This window comes from Lepidochelys kempii, chromosome 3, assembly GCF_965140265.1.
Source record: "Lepidochelys kempii isolate rLepKem1 chromosome 3, rLepKem1.hap2, whole genome shotgun sequence".
In the NCBI taxonomy this organism is placed as follows: domain Eukaryota; kingdom Metazoa; phylum Chordata; order Testudines; family Cheloniidae; genus Lepidochelys; species Lepidochelys kempii.
In genome coordinates, this window is record NC_133258.1 from 183,544,603 (window position 1) to 183,561,174 (window position 16,572).

Genomic DNA, 16,572 nt, shown 5'->3' on the forward strand with positions numbered 1-16,572 from the left:
AAATAAATCCTTATTCCAGTTGTGAAGGCAGCTGAAAGATGACTCGGTGTCTGATGTTTAATGGGCCTTCTCATTGTGCAGTGCAGGTGCAAGATTGTCCTGCTGAGCAGCTTGGAAGTGCTTTTGCAGCATTCTGTGGTCACATTAGTGTTCTAGGCAGCCCTGTTAAATCATACTTGTCAAGCCGATAAGTAAACTAGGGCTGTCAAGTGATTAAAACAATTAATTGGGATTAATCACATAATTAATAGCTATTAAAACAATTAATCATGTTTAATTGTGATTAACCACACAATTAATCGTACTGTTAATAATAGAATACCATTTATTTAAATATTTTTGGATGTTTTCTACATTTTCAAATATACTGAATTCAGTTACAACACAGAATACAAAGTATACAGTGCTCACTTTATATTTATTTTTGATTTCAAGTACTTGCACTGTAAAAAAACAAAAGAAATTGTATTTTTCAATTCACCAAATACATGTACTGTAGTGCAATCTCTTTATCATGAAAATTGAACTTACAAATGTAGAATTATGTAGAAAAAAGCCCACATTCAAAAATAAAACAATGTAAAATTTTGAGCCTGCAAGTCCACTCAGTCCTACTTTTTGTTCAGCCAATCTCTCAGACAAAGAAGTTTGTTTACATTTGCAGGAGATAACGCTGCTCACTTCTTGTTTACATTGTCACCTGAAAGTGAGAACAGGCATTCTCATGGCACTTTTATAGCAGGCATTGCAAGATCTTTACATGTCAGATGCGGTAAAGATTCATATGTCCCTTCATCTTCAACCACCATTCTAGAGGACATGCGATCATGCTGATGATGGGTTCTGCTCGATAATGATCCAAAGCAGTGAGGACCAACGCATGTTCATTTTCATCACCTGAGCCAGATGCCACCAGCAGAAGGTTGATTTTCTCTTTCGTTGGTTCGGGTTCTGTAGTTTCCGCATTGGAGTGTTGCTCTTTTAAGACGTCTGAAAGTATGATGCACACGTCATCCCTCTCAAATTTTGGAAGGCACTTCAGATTCTTAACCCTTGGGTCAAGTGCTGTAGATATCTTTAGAAATCTCACATTGGTACCTTCTTTGTGTTTTGTAAAATCTGCAGTGAAAGTGTTCTTAAAATGAACAACATGTGCTGGGTCATCATCTGAGACTGCTATAACATGAAATATATGACAGAATGCAGGTAAATCAGTACAGGGGACTGTGACAAGTTAAGACTGCCACCCGATATGCTGAGACTACCTCTGAGCCCATTTCCCCTGCAGCTTGGGACTTCAGAACCCTGTCTTGTTGAGCCAGACATGCCACAGCTCCAACACAGACCCAGGTCTGAACCACATCCCCAAAGCTGCAGACTTAACTGAAAACAGTTTAGGAAGTGCTCCTGTCTCTAGCACTGAGACACCCAGCTCCCAATGGGATCCAAACCCCAAATAAATCCATTCTACCCTGTATAAAGTGTATACAGGGTAAACTCATAAATTGTCTGCCCTCTATAACACTGATAGAAAGATATGCATAGCTGTCTGCTCCTCCAGATATTAATTACTTACTCTGGGTTAATTAATAAGCAAACATGATTTTATTAAATATAAAAAGTAGTATTTATATGATTCCAAGTAATAACAGACAGAAGAAAGTAAGTTACCAACCAAAATAAAACAAAATACACAAGTCTGAGCCTAATAATTTAAGAAACTGATTACTGATGAAATCTCACCCCCAGAGATGTTCCAATAAGCTTCTTTCACAGACTGGATTCCTTCCTAGTCTGGGTCCAGCAATCACTCACACTCCCATAGTTACTGTCCTTTGTTCCAGTTTCTTTCAGGCATCTCTTTGGTGTGGAGAGGCCATCTCTTAAGCCAGCTGAAGACAAAATGGGGGAGGGGTTTCCAGGGCCTTTTATATTCTTTCTCTTGTGGGTGGAACCCCTTTGTTCTCCTGTGCAAAATCACAGCAACAGGATGGAGTTTGTAGCCACCTGGGCAAGTCACATGTCCATGAATGATTCAGACGATGCCTTTGTTTACATTTTAGTTTGACCTTTCCCAGGAAATCTCAGATGTGGATTGGCGGATACAAAAGTGCCATGCAAATGCCTGTTCTCACTTACTGGTTACATTGTAAATAAGAAGTGGGCAGCATTATCTCCCGTAAATGTAAACAAACTTGTTTGTTTTAGCGATTGTCTGAACATGAAGTAGGACTGAGTGGACTTGTAGGCTCTGAAGTTTTACGTTGTTTTGTTTTTGAGTGCAGTTATGTAACAACAACAAAATCTACATTCGTAAGTTGTACTTTCATGACAAAGAGATTGCACTACAGTACTTGTATGAGGTGAATTGAAAAATACTCTCTTTTGTTTATCATTTTTACAATGCAAATATTTGAATTAAAATAATATACACTTTGATTTCAATTACAACACAGAATACAATATATATGAAAATATAGAAAAACATCCAAAATATGTAATACATTTAAATTGGTATTCTATTGTTTAACAGTGCGATTAATTGCTATTAATTTTTTAATCACAATTAATTTTTTTAAATTAATCGCGTGAGTTAACTGCGATTAATCGACAGCCCTAAATAAACACCTTTTCAGACTGTGAGGAATCTTCACCTGCTGGGATTCACCACTGATTTAATAAAATAGTGGGCCCTGAGCTGCCTCTCACAGTGATGTAAATCAGTAGTAACTCTATAGGAATCAATGGTGTGAGAAGGGAATCAGACACAGTGATTCTGCCACTGGAGCTTCAGAATGCTCTCCTCTAAAGGTTAGCCGTATCACTGATATTTTGTTGCAAGCTTCTTGTCATTAAGGAGCAATGCCATCACAATTGTCTGCTAATTAAGATCTTGGACCTTCATGTAATGCTAATGAAGTTTGTCTATTCTGTGCATTTCAGTTCACTAGACATCTTATAGATCTGATCTGACCCAAGATATTTTAAAAAAAAAATCCCCTCTTTTGAGTTGTGTGTTGCTGGAGTCCTCTCTGTCCCCATAGTATGCCCCTGCTGGGCTGTTGTGCAGCATTCCTTTAATGAGTGGAGATGAAGTTCTAGAACTAAATTCACTCAGTGCAAGAGGTGGGGGCACGTGTCATGAAGCAATTTATAGTTCCCTAATCCAAAGGGCCAGAGGCAGCCTCGAAGCCACTTCCAGTTGCAGCCAAGCAGCTCTGAATTGTGCCAGTGATAGAGGAACCGTAATGGACTCTGCCGCAGTGGAGGATTGTTGTAGCAGAGCACAGCCTCCATCACACCATATCCCCAACTTCTGTACAAGGAAGTAGGCAGAGGCACAGGCCTGATGCTGCGCAGTGTTCCAGCAGAGAGTTCCCCTTCTCCAGTGGGATGCTGTGCTGTGCTGGGCATTTGCCACTGAGAAGCAATGGGGCTGTAACCTGGCTAGAGTCTGGCTGAGTGTCTGCTGTACAAAAACTAGCTGAAGCCACAATGAAATTTGACTAACTGAATGTCAGGGTGTTTAACTGGGAAATAACAATGCAAACATCTTCTTGTGGGGTAAAGGCATATTTACTTGGCAATGGGGAAAATGAATGATATTCCAGTTGTCATGAGTAGAATTCACATGCCTTTTTCCTTTGGCTGCCAGACTGAATGTTACCCCATACTCTATGAACTACTACACCTTTATGTTTGACTATAGACGGCTACATAGGTGCAAAAGTCTGTCATTGTTTACCCTAAATAAAATCCTCACAACAAGCAGCAAAGAATGCATAGCCTATGCCAAATATAGTTTACTTGGCAGGACTAGCAATGCCTACAAAAAAGAGTGAACAACAGCATATTTTCTCAAATATAACTAACTGATATATGGAAACAGAAAAGCATCTGTCTTTGCATAGATATCAATACACTGTTTTCACTCTTTTTCCAAGTAGGAATGCATGAAATAGGATGCTCAAGGAAAGGGTAAGCCTCCCCAGCCCAGTTATATGTTGGCACCATTGGGACTCTTTCCTTTGACTTCAAAGGGCGCTGAATTATGGCCCAAGTGAGATAGCTACAAGACAGTCATGTGTAACAAAGAAAACATCCACACTTATGAATGCGTGGAAACTGAACTCAAAGCTATCAAACCCACCCAATTCCCTGCTCACTATAGGGCACTGACTGTTGTGCTTGTTCTCTCTCCACATAGCTGTCATAGCCTGACCTGTCACTAGTATTAATCCTGCCAACAGCTCTTTCACATTCTGGTTCCTTTTTTCCTTTCCATCTCTTTGTGTTCCTTTCCCTTATTTTCCCTAAACCTTTGTTCAATTTCTCCTTAAAGTTCCCCTCCACAGCACCTTTGGGACAGTGCTTACTACAGTTTAATGGGGGGAAAGATATTTCCAAACAGTTATTTGATTGCTAAAATGCCAAACCTTGCAGTATTATTCAGTTATAAACTTGAATAATTACTCAATAGAAATTGCCAAAAGTTGGTATGAATGTTGGTCCAGATTCTCAGCTGGTGTAAATCACTGTAGCAGCATGGAGCTGTGCTGATTTACATAACGATTTGTTCAACCAGTTCTGATGATTTCTAATTGCCTGGGTACAATTCACAAAGCACCTTGGGCACCTAAACTCCAGAGTTAGACATCTAAGTACCTGTGCACAGCACCACTGCGATCCACAAAACTCCTGGTTGGCTTCTGTCTAGCCCTGTCGGTACATAAACTCACGCTAACTTTCTGCTGTCAAAGTTTCCTAGGCACCCTAAGTTTTGGACCCTGTGGTATGCACACTTCTGCCCCACTGTAGCCTATCTTCCATTAAATCTCTGAGCAATTTGCAAACCTGGGGAAGATAGACATTCAGTTGCCCAAGTTCCATGTGGGGCTTGATCTGGTAGGTAGCCTCAGAGCACTGGACTCAAGGCTTCCCACCTCCTCTCTCTAGCCCAGTGTCTATTTAATATGTATCCACCCTGGAATAGTCATTTGTTGAGAACGAGAAAGAGAGAAAGAATGAGTGCTGTGATGGTGATGGACCCTTATACTTTCAAGCTGTTTATGCCCTCCTATGCCTACAATGATACCCAGATGTCCTTCCTTGGCACATTTCTAGATGAACGTTCTCCCCAACATTCTCCATGCTCTTGACTGTTTCACAGGCTACCATTTGCCTTTTTCTCAACCTCTCTTTAGAGGACAGAGATACATTTATTTTAATGATGAAAAGATCGGGATAGTTTTGTTTAGGGAGGAAATTGCTCAGAGGGGACACAATAGAAATGTACAAAAGAACAACTGATAAAAAGAAGGTAAATCAGCTTCTCCTGTTTACCCTTTCTCATAATACAAGATCAAGGGGATAGTCAATGAAAATGGAAAGCAAGAAATTTAAAACTGAGACAAGGGAATACTTTTTTTACTCACTGCATAATTAATCTGTGGGGCTCCCTGCCATATGATTCCATTCAAGCCAAGTGCTTAGTAGGAGTCAAAAAAGGATTGGGCATGTATATGACTATATATGTGGAGAACATCCACAACTCATAAAATAGGAGAAAAATTGTAAGGGGAGTAACAAACCCTCACGCACCATAACATAACTCAGACTAACCATCAGAAGCTAGGAAGAAATTGTAGGTTGTTATATAATTGCCCATTATTGCGAGTCTTGTACCTTCTTCTGAAGGTTCTGATATTGGTCAATGTCAATGACAGGATATCAGACTAAATGGGTTACTGGCCTGTTCAGTATGCCAAATCGTGTGTTCTGAGATCCACAGCCAGTACGTTGTCTGTGATCGGATCGTCAAAACCCAGTTCAAAAAAACTAAAGCAAAAATAGGTACTTATTGTCAGTTTGCAGAAGACAATATAAAACACAGAACATTGTCAATGCATGAGATGGAGAGACACTGGGCAAAGTATTAAAATAGCAGTAGCCCATCAATTTAATGAACTTTGCAGTATGCTGCTTAAGGGGTTTTCTGTAAGATTCTTCAAACATATGAATACTATTACTAGCTCTTTATTATGGCTAGGGAAGAAGTGATGGCTAGATTTCTCAGTGCTCCCATCAACCTATGGGATAATTACATTTTCTAAGTACCGAATATTAATATGGTATTGCCTGTCAGCTCTGGTAGAAGTACATCCCCACGTGCAGTAATGGAGTCCACTGCAGCCCATTAACATCCTATATTATCACTGGAAAAAAGTCTGAGAAAAAATCCTGTACTCAAATATAATAAACTTTTCTGGGTCAGACATCATCAAACTAAAAAACACACCATGAACTTCCTCACCAGTCTTTCTCAAGCAGAGACAGAATTGTTAATTGGCTTTCTTGGGTATATGCATGCCAAAGAGAGAGAGTCTGTTTCAAAATGGTAACTTGTTGACCTTTTCACAGGTACAAGATAATTTATCTAACTGTCATATGGGGGAAGGATAGTAAGATGAGGTATTATACATTGGCATGTCATAATGCCTTTTCAAACCTCTCTTTTCTTTCCAAAATTAGTTCACATATGTAATCTAGGTCCTATGATGCTGTTACAGTGGGTATGTCCAGCTCCCACCTTGAATTATTTCAATTTAAAAGGAAAACAGTATTTAAATATAACATTTTCAGAACATGATTGTGGCTGTATAACTAGGTCTCAGGAAAAAGTGGAAACAATGTTCAGGTTATGCGTAAACTAGTTTGCTTTGTAGATGGCAAACCTACTGTCACAGGCTTTCCATCACTGTGTTTGTGCATGCAGGACATGACTTCTTGGAAGAGCTGGCACACACAATTAATAGCATGCTTCCTAAATACAGAGATCTTTGGCCTTGCTACAAGGATACAGTACAGCATAATGATGATTAACACTGAATTCCACATAACCCCTGGTCCTTAAGTGTGTCCTCAGGGGAGGAAGGGAATGCAGGCAGGCACAAAGAGACATTCCCCACCTATATGCATGCTCTGCTCTAGGTTCAAGGTCATTTGTAGCCCTTGCACTTGGGAAAGCACTTTGACTATACAGCTCTGACTGTACCAGTCCATGGACTGGGCTGAGCACATTGTAAAGGAGCAGGCTGCACCACCTGAAAGATACCTTAAGGAGCTTCAAACGAAATTAATTATGTTTCCCTGAGGTACAATCCCTTCCACAAGCTCCCCCTGAGGGATGGTGACTCTGCAGTTCTTCCAACTCAGGACTGTGGCTAAGTGGCTCAGTCTGCCCCTGAGAGTTTTATGGTAATCTTCCCTACACACTACGCACCTTCCTGTGGAATGTTAGCATATACCAAATTACTTGGTTCGTGTTTGCCTGCTAGAGCTTCATTATAGAACTGACATTCCACTGGATCATTTTCAAGAATTAGAATTGAAACACTCCAACCAAAATGTCTGAGGTTTTCCCACTTCGTTTAGAAATTTTCATCCACATTATATGTAACTATCTTTTGGGATTTGCATGTAACATACAGGGCCAGATCTGGAGCTATGTCAATTTGCTTCCGCTGAGGATCTGGCCGATCTGACTTTTTGTTCTGAAAGGTTATTTGAGTGTGTTCTTAACTGCTGAATTCTTGACTTATATCTCAAATGGCTTCTGCATTTAAAACTAACTTCTGATCTTAGTTTGTTTATTTTATTAGGATATGTATGTGTACACACACATATATATATATATATATGTATGTTTATAATATAAACCAGTATGAAATATTTAGAAATCTCATCTTTGTCTCTGACTTAAGAATTTGGTTCCTTTAACAAATATGTACAATAAGTTAATAAGTTAAACCATGCTCTCAATTTCATGGGGCATCTCCTATGGTTGCATAAATAAGAGTGGAATTTGGCTCAATATCTGCAAATGAGTGCCAGAAAACCCAAGAGAGATGTGGGTGGGTGTTTTGTTTTTTGGAAAAAACACTCCATCCTGTGTAATCTTTTTTAAAAGACAACTATGACTTTGGAATGTAGCCATTGACAATCTGAGGAGAAGCGAGCTGCTACAGAGCTATTTATATGTATGGTAGATGGGATTCAGTTATAATGTAGATTAAAGGAGACACTTGTTTAAAGGTAGCATCAACAGAACATATATATTACATGGTAAATATATTGACAACACTGTCCTGCAGGACGGATATCCAGTAAATGGGATTATCTACATTCTAACAAGATTACAAGATTATCCACTCTAGAGATTTGTTGTCTGAGTACAAAAGAGAGAGTGAGGCCCGACAGAACTATGCTTTAACCAGTGTTTTTAGTTTTTCTGCCACATGAGTTGCTAAAAACAGTCTCTCCTGTTTCTAATCATTGTCCTGTCCACCAGTGCACTCCACACACTGCACCACCTGTAGATTTAATAAAAGTGTTACGATTTTCTAAATTTTATACTCCATAATCCCATGCCATTAAAACCAGTCGAGTTACACATACCTGATGTGAGAACAGAATCCTGCCCAATACCTTTGGGAAAACAGAAGGATAGTGACTGCTGTATCATGCAGACATTACAAGTTCCTCTTCCCACTTGTGGGGTGCAAGCTCTGCTGACCAACATGACCCACCCTTTGGGGGACCTAGTGGTGGTGGTGATGGTGGTGGTGCGAGAGTACTGTAGTCCTTGCACTGTCTGAACACAAGGACCAAGCTAAGCTATGGGGTGTGATGTGGGGAGGAAAGCTATTAATTCCCTCCCCTCTGCCCTACTATACCCCTACGCAATCTGGCAACAGGTTGTTATCTGCCTCAGCACAGATGTTATTAAAACAAATGCATGATATAATTTGTATTTAAATATAAGTGATTCTCACATTTAACACCTTAAACAATTGCATGGAACTGTAGCCATAGGACTCTCATTGAAAAATCAAAGGCAGCTGTGGAGCTCAAACCCCACACAATTCTCAGCTTATTTAGGGATTGAACTTTAAGTACTGTAAGGAAGGTGATAGAGGCAGTGTCTTTCTACCTTTTTTAATGGTTGTTTTGCTAAGTCTATTCAGGGTACAGCACTGCAAGATGTACATTAAAAATAAAAATCTTGTAATGACTCACCTGCTGCATTAATAATGCCTTTCGATTTATCAGTATATGTTAGTTTTGCAAAGTACATTTTGTTGCACTTTCTTGATCACTTGTGACAAGTTGGAGTTGTTTTTATCCAGTACAAGCATGCCTGTTCCCAAGACGAAGTAATTGTGACATTTAAGAAATTGTCCCCGAGGTGTATTCTTGCATATTCAGTGCCATCCCTTTAAATGTTCTTTCATGTAATGCAAAGGCTTGTGGTTATAAAATGAGACCGCCAAGGAACCCATTTTTCATCATGTCTAAATAGCGTATCCATATTCCGCATTTGAGAGCTTGAATCAACACTTAGGCGTGTAAATGGCCATTTTATGGACCTAAGTGTCAATTTAAATGCCCAAATGTGGGATTTGGATGTCCTGTTTAGATTTCCGCGTTTGGTCATGAATACCTGAAGGGTCTTTTAACAACTTTTCAGGAACATTTCAGGTTCACATTGAACATTATATGAATGCTCGTTATGTTTTCCAGCGTCTCAGCCAGAGTTTTTCATCATCATTTAATTATTCAAGAATGTAAGTGTGCAAAAAAAATTACATCCAATAACAGAAGACCACTATTCTGTGTAGATGCTAATACAAAGGCCTGGTCTAGCCTACGACATTAAGTTGGCTTAACTACATTGCTCCGGACTGTGAAAAATGTCATACCCTCTGCAATGTAATGAAGCCAACCTAAGCCTAAGAAGTCTTCTATGAGCCTAGCTACTGCCACTCAAAGAGGTAGATTTATTACAGTGATAGAATAACCTCTTGAAGTGTCTAATGTAGACATACCCAAAACATTCGATATACCACTAATATATTTCTTTAAAAACAAAACAAAACAAAAAAACAGTATTCTCAGTTCAAGGTTACCTCCAATACCACCTCACATAGTAGATACATACAGGCAATTTGCCTTAACTGAAGTCCGCTCTTCTCTTTGTCTGGTAACGCATCTGTCCTAAGCCAGAAGCCCAGGCAGCTTTGCTGATACCTGTGGCACTGTCCTTTCACTGTTTATAGGTGATCAATATATCATCAATGTTATCAAACTGGATAAAATGTTATGAGCCAAAAAAAGTATTGTGTTCTGTAATATTCTGGTTTTGCCTTGTGTTGGGGTGTGTCATCCCCATCCTGGGCCAGCAAGGGTTAACCAGCTGCTCGGAGCCCACTCGGCCCTGCCCTGCCACATTTGCACTTGCTGTCAGGTAGTAAGGGGGACAGTTAAAAAGGAAAGAGGAAAGCTGAATAAGAGGAAAGGGCATGCTCAGTACCTCTCCTAAGATTGATTGCCAGAGTCTCCCCAGAGAAAGGTAGGCCTGGGACAGGATTATTGTGTTTGTTTTCTCCATGGGACTAGTTCTTTGTTCTGCTGCAAAAGACCATAGGGCTTTTCTGTGCCACCTGTGACTAGCCTGAAGGATCTAAGTAGACTGTGGCAGGGTAACCCTTGCCAAATAAAACCTGTGGACTTCTGGGGACTGGTCTACACTACAGCTGTAAGTCGTCCTAAGTTATGCTACTTCAGTTACATAAGTCGACTTAAGTTAGATTGACTTACAGCGGTGTCTACACTGCACTGTGTCAACGAGAGATGCTCTCCCACTTACTTACCTTACTCTTCTTGGGGAGCTGAAACACAAGAGTCAATGGGAGAGCACTCTGCCATCAATCGCAGCAGTGCTGATCTAGCCATAAGAATAGACAAGCCCTTGAGTCCTACTCAAGTCTGCCAGCTAATTTGTCTTGGACTCTGAAGAGCATGTTCACAGGCCTCAACCACAACCCCTGTTGCAAGAAACCTGGCATTTTCCAGTGGAAATGACAATTCCACTAAAGTGAAGATTAAAAATTGTGTTTAAAAATTAGTTCATATTTACAAACGCATATTATAAAAATATGTTATTCTGTATCACTGTGATTAATCAGCTTAAAAGATAGTGGAGAAACAAACACCATGACAGAATCTTTCTTCACTCCAGAAGGTCAGGTACTTTAATTATTCTCAGTCTGGTAGTTCATGTCTTTATTAAATCAATAAAAGTTGTAAAACTAGAAATCGAGTGCTTTCTACTCTTGATTCTTAGGTCCCCCCAATCTGTATAATAGGCATGCCCTTCTTTCATTTTATTTTGGGTATCCTAAAATCAATCCCTAACCTGGATCTTTCAGTTGCTGAACTAAAACACTATTGATGAACTGACATCTAAGCAAAATACATTTCTGAAACCTAACAAATGAAGGCTGAAATGCACCCCTGTGCAGGGGATCAGTGAAAGGCCCCTAGACAACACCAGTTTAAGTCCTGAGAGTAGCATTTCAGAAAGCAGTCAGCATTGCCCTTACTCCTCTCCCATTGAAATCAGTGAGAGTTTTACTCCTGACTTCATGGTTAGGCCACTACTTTTGAATATCCCACCCATACTATACAACATAAGTATGGCTTCCCTGGTGTATAGGCCTTCTGCACACGGATTAATTATACCCTACATGATTGCCAATTTTATTCCAGTATTTCTTCTTTGTTAGTTTTATTTTATTCTTGAGCCACAGCTAATAATCTTCATTTGTTCTCTCCCTCTTTAGGTCAATATCAAACACTGGCATTAAGTTTTTACCTACTGTACATAAGCTACAATCTCTCCAGAAAGTTTTATTGTAAGTTTATATTGGCTGCTTTTAACTTTTTGTTATCTCCATTCGAATGGTCTGCTTCTCTAATAAGATCTTGGACACGTTTTCCTTTGCATTTGTTTAGTGACTTTGTCACTTCATCACCAGTTGTAATCTTGTGTGCTTTGATCATTTGTTTTACATTATTTGATTGTTCCTGTGACTTCTCTATACCAGATTTGATATATGGCGTGTGACAGAGAACTTTTCATTTGGTTCATGGGACCGACAATAGCCTTTAACTTTTAAGTCACCAATTTATATTCAAGCCAGGCTGGTAGAGACAGAAATTTGTTGTCATCTGGTGACTGTTCTATGATCAGTGTGAAATGAGTTGGTCTCAATCCACTTCCCAGTGGACAGGTCACAAAAAATCACTGCAGTCAACACCCGTGTTGGCCACAGAGGTGGTTGGAAAATAGGATAATTTTTCCCTTAGAAAATTTCAACAAAAATGGAGAACAAATCATTAATTTAAACTTTTCCATGGAAAATTTTGACTTTTTGTTGAAAAACCAAAAACACAAACATTTTTCTTTTCTTTTCTTTTCTTCCAACAAAAAGTCAACACTTTCCATGGAAAGCAGGCACTCTCTGTGAAAATTTTCATTTAGTCAAAAACCCAAATTTTCCATCAAAAACCAGCTTTGATAATCCTGACCCCTTGAAGTCAGTAGGAATTTTGCAATTGACTTTCATAGGAATTCACTATCAAAAACACAGTTTTGATAGAAATTTTTCAGCAGCCCTAGTTGGCAGTCACAAGCAGAACAGCCAGGGAATGAATAGGCACTCTTGTTTTACCCTTACAGGTGGCTGGCGTTGAGGTATATTAATAGAAAGCTGGGGTATGTTTCAATTACTCTTGCTTAGATTTAAATCTTATATGACATTAATCTTCAGCAATATTAATCCACCACCTATTTTGGGTACTGCTATGCAAATATATTGGTACTGTGTTTTGTCAAGTATGGAGTTTCTGGAATTGCACTCTAGCTCTTTGTGAATCCATATAGCAGGTACAGCATGCAAGGACCTATGTAACCTTTTTTCTAGGAAGCTTTGTAATCATCTTCAGACTTAGTTACTCTGGATCGACCTGTGCTAGTGAATCATGGGTTCTTTGCCTGAGGTGAAATTCCTCCCTTTGCAGAAGGCCAGCATGAGGCCTACACACCATTTAAGTCCCAAAATAGATGTTGGTTGAAATCCTGGCACTCTTAAAGTCAATTGCAACACTCCTGTTGACTTCAGAGGGGCAGGATTTCACTCCATAAGTGGGAATTTAGTGGTGTGTGTGTGTGCGTGCACGCATGTGTGTGTGTGTATGTATGTATAAATGTTATAAGGCCTTGTCCTGGCTCTTTGTACAGGTGTGAATTTCACTTACTGATGCTCCTGTTGATTTCAATCGGAGTTACACTTGCAGAATGAGGCCCCTGTTTAACTATCAGATAATTCAGTATCATGGCCATATACAGCGTTCAGAATGAGACAAGTTTAGAGCTGCAATAGGTTTCAGGCATTGCAAGCAATTCATTATGTTCACTGCTTTGCATTAAAAACAGCATGAAAACAACAATTCTCCCTGTCTAAATTATGAGTGATACTGTATAACTGCTTGGAACTGTATTTTGAGCAAGTAACAGAAATGTGTATGAGTATATCATTTTATATATCAGTCAAAAATATATTACTGTGGAACTGACTGAAATGAATACTTGTCAATGCAATAGACTGTCAGAAGCCCCAGTTTAGCCTGGCCTAGTTTTAAGCACAAGTAGTTGACATTAGTGGAGAAATTACTTACATGCTTAAGTACCTTCATGAATCAGGGCCAAAAAAGACCACTCTTTTCTACATTAGTTTAGGGGCCAATCCTGCAACTTCTTTAATTATTTGTTGTGGCAGTATTATTCATGGGTCTGAGGGTCGTAGGATCCAACCCTAAGTGCATACTGTTGATATTGTCTTGCTTAAGATAGAATCATAGAATATCAGGGTTGGAAGGGACCTAAGGAGGTCATCTAGTCCAACCCCCTGCTCAAAGCAGGACCAATCCCCAACTAAATCATCCCAGCCAGAGCTTTGTCAAGCCTGACCTTAAAAATATCTAAGGAAGGAGATTCCACCACCTCTCTAGGTAACGGATTGCAGTATTTCACCACCCTCCTAGTGAAAAAGTTTTTCCTAATATCCAACCTAAACCTCCCCCACTGCAACTTGAGACCATTACTCCTTGTTCTGTCATCAGCTACCAATGAGAACAATCTAGATCCATCCTCTTTGGAACCCCCTTTCAGGGAGTTGAAAGCAGCTATCAAATCCCCTCTCATTCTTCTCTTCCGCAGACTAAACAATCCCAGTTCCCTCAGCCTCTCCTCATAACTCATGTGTTCCAGTCCCCTAATCATTTTTGTTGCCCTCCACTGGAGGTTTTCCAATTTTTCCACTTCCTTCTTGTAGTGTGGGGCCCAAAACTGGACACAGTACTCCAGATGAGGTCTCACCAATGTAGAATAGAGGGGAACGATCACATCCCTCGATCTGCTGGCAATGCCCCTACATATACATCCGAAAATGCCATTGGCCTTCTTGGCAACAAGGGCACACTGTTGACTCATATCCAGCTTCTCGTCCACTGTAACCCCTAGGTCCTTTTCTGCAGAATTGCTGCCGAGCCATTCGGTCCCTACTCTGTAGCGGTGCATGGGATTCTTCCTTCCTAAGTGCAGGATTCTGCACTTGTCCTTGTCCTTAGGACGGAAGAATGTGGAAACATTGGAAAGAGTCCAGCGGAGGACAACAAAAATGATTAGGGGACTAGAACACATGACTTATGAGGAGAGGCTGAGGGAACTGGGATTGTTTAGTCTGCGGAAGAGAAGAAAGAGGGGGGATTTGATAGCTGCTTTCAACTCCCTGAAAGGGGGTTCCAAAGAGGATGGATCTAGACTGTTCTCAGTGGTAGCTGATGACAGAACAAGGAGTAATGGTTTCAGTTGCAGTGGGGCAGCTTTAGGTTGGATATTAGGAAAAACTTTTTCACTAGGAGGGTGGTGAAACATTGGAATGCGTTACCTAGGAAGGTGGTGGAATCTCTTTCCTTAAATATTTTTAAGGTCAAACTTGACAAAGCCCTGGCTGGGATGATTTAGTTGGGGATTGGTCCTGTTCTGAGCAGGGGGTTGGACTAGATGACCTCCTTAGGTCCCTTCCAACCCTGATATTCTATGATTCTATGATTCTATGACTGTGCCAGGACTTCCAGTTCTCCCTGCTCGGTTCCCAGGCTTCTTGCATTTGTGTGTAGGCACTTGAAATAACTCGCTGATCGTCCCTCTTTCTCAGTATGAGGCAGGAGCCCTCCCCTCTCGTGTGCTCCTGCTTCCTCCCGGTATCCCACTTCCCCACTTACCTCAGGGCTTTGGTCTCTTTCCTGGATCTAGAAAGCAAAAAGCAATGGTATGGAAGTGATTACTCCCATTTCACTCCCCAGCAGTACTTGGACAAACTTAGTGATATCATTCAGGAAACCTACATGTAAAATATTTTCTCAGATCTAATATGAAGAAAAATCATTTTGGTGTTTGAAGCATCATTTCCTGTCAAAGAAATTAAAGGATCACAGAGCTACAAAACTCTTTAATTTTTACTTTACTTTCTTTTTCAGAGATATTCAAGATAATATAAATATACGTACAATTGAAAGGAATTCCTTCATGGGCCTGAGTTCTGAAAGCGTCATTATGTGAGTAAGAACTGGCAAATATCACGTTAGTTTACATCTTCTCCAGAATAGAGCCTGAGAAACCTTGTTGAGTGCTATTTTATAGTTTTGCAAAACTAATTTTAGCCTGTAATTCAAACCCATGTGGGGTTTTTTACCCCAAGAAGATGAAATTCATTTATAACAAATTCTGGCTGGAAGAAACCTGTCTTGTTGTTAAATATTTGTTTTGTGCAGCACCTCAAGACACCAGGCAGGGATTGGAGCCCCAGTGCGACACACACTGAACAAAAAGATGATTCTTGTCCTACATATTTGTCAAAGTATGTAACAGGAGACAACATGTAGATACAGGAAACAGATGGGAGGAAGCCAGCGGGATGGGGCAACAGCGAGAGCTATATATGTGCTGTGCATCAGGGATAGAACTGCCCCCCAAAAGTTAAGCTGGCAAGCATACAAATAGGGCCAGCAGAGCATCATGGAACCAATAAGCCTGATGGCTGTCTCCTCCAAGTATAAACTCAGGACAGCAGAGAATCATTAGGTAGCCTCTTTTTTTCCATCTCCCCTATTATCACTGCTCTTTTTACACAGCCTTTGTTTATTCTTCACTCTGTCTGTGCTCTATTCCATTTGACACCCTCATTTTTCACTGGGCTTCTTCTCTCTGACCCCTTTCTGCTCCTTCCCCCCCAGTTTTTCCTAAGTAGAAATTGAACCCAGAGCCCACTTTAAACCCCTCCCCTCCATATTTAAATGGGTTTGCAAATGGGCAAAGCTCCTAACTAAGAAATATCTCCTGTCTTCTTTTATACTTTCAATATTCAGTAATCGCTCTCTCCCTCCGGCCTTTTCATGTCAGCTCTGTATTTTAGAATCAGAGCAGACCATAGAGAAAATTTAATAATTAATGGTACCAAGGTTAAAGACCATGATGGTTCCACATAATACAAATTGTGTTCCAAAGGACGCATAGCTCATCCATATTTGCAGTAAGATACATCATTCAAAGACATTCATTATTCAAGCAAATTACATGTAGATATGTGTAAAATATGGTATACTTGT

At 40.1% G+C, this 16,572-nt stretch overlaps 1 protein-coding gene across 1 annotated transcript in view; it reads left to right on the forward strand.

Annotated features, from left to right (window-relative positions):
* LOC140908333 (follicle-stimulating hormone receptor) overlaps window positions 1–16,572 on the forward strand; it is a 160,364-nt gene that overhangs the window by 111,075 nt on the left and 32,717 nt on the right. The window contains exons 5-6 of the mRNA XM_073335303.1: window positions 11,685–11,756; window positions 15,445–15,522. Of these exons, the coding sequence (XP_073191404.1) occupies window positions 11,685–11,756; window positions 15,445–15,522 (150 nt within the window). The remainder of the gene's footprint in view (window positions 1–11,684; window positions 11,757–15,444; window positions 15,523–16,572) is intronic.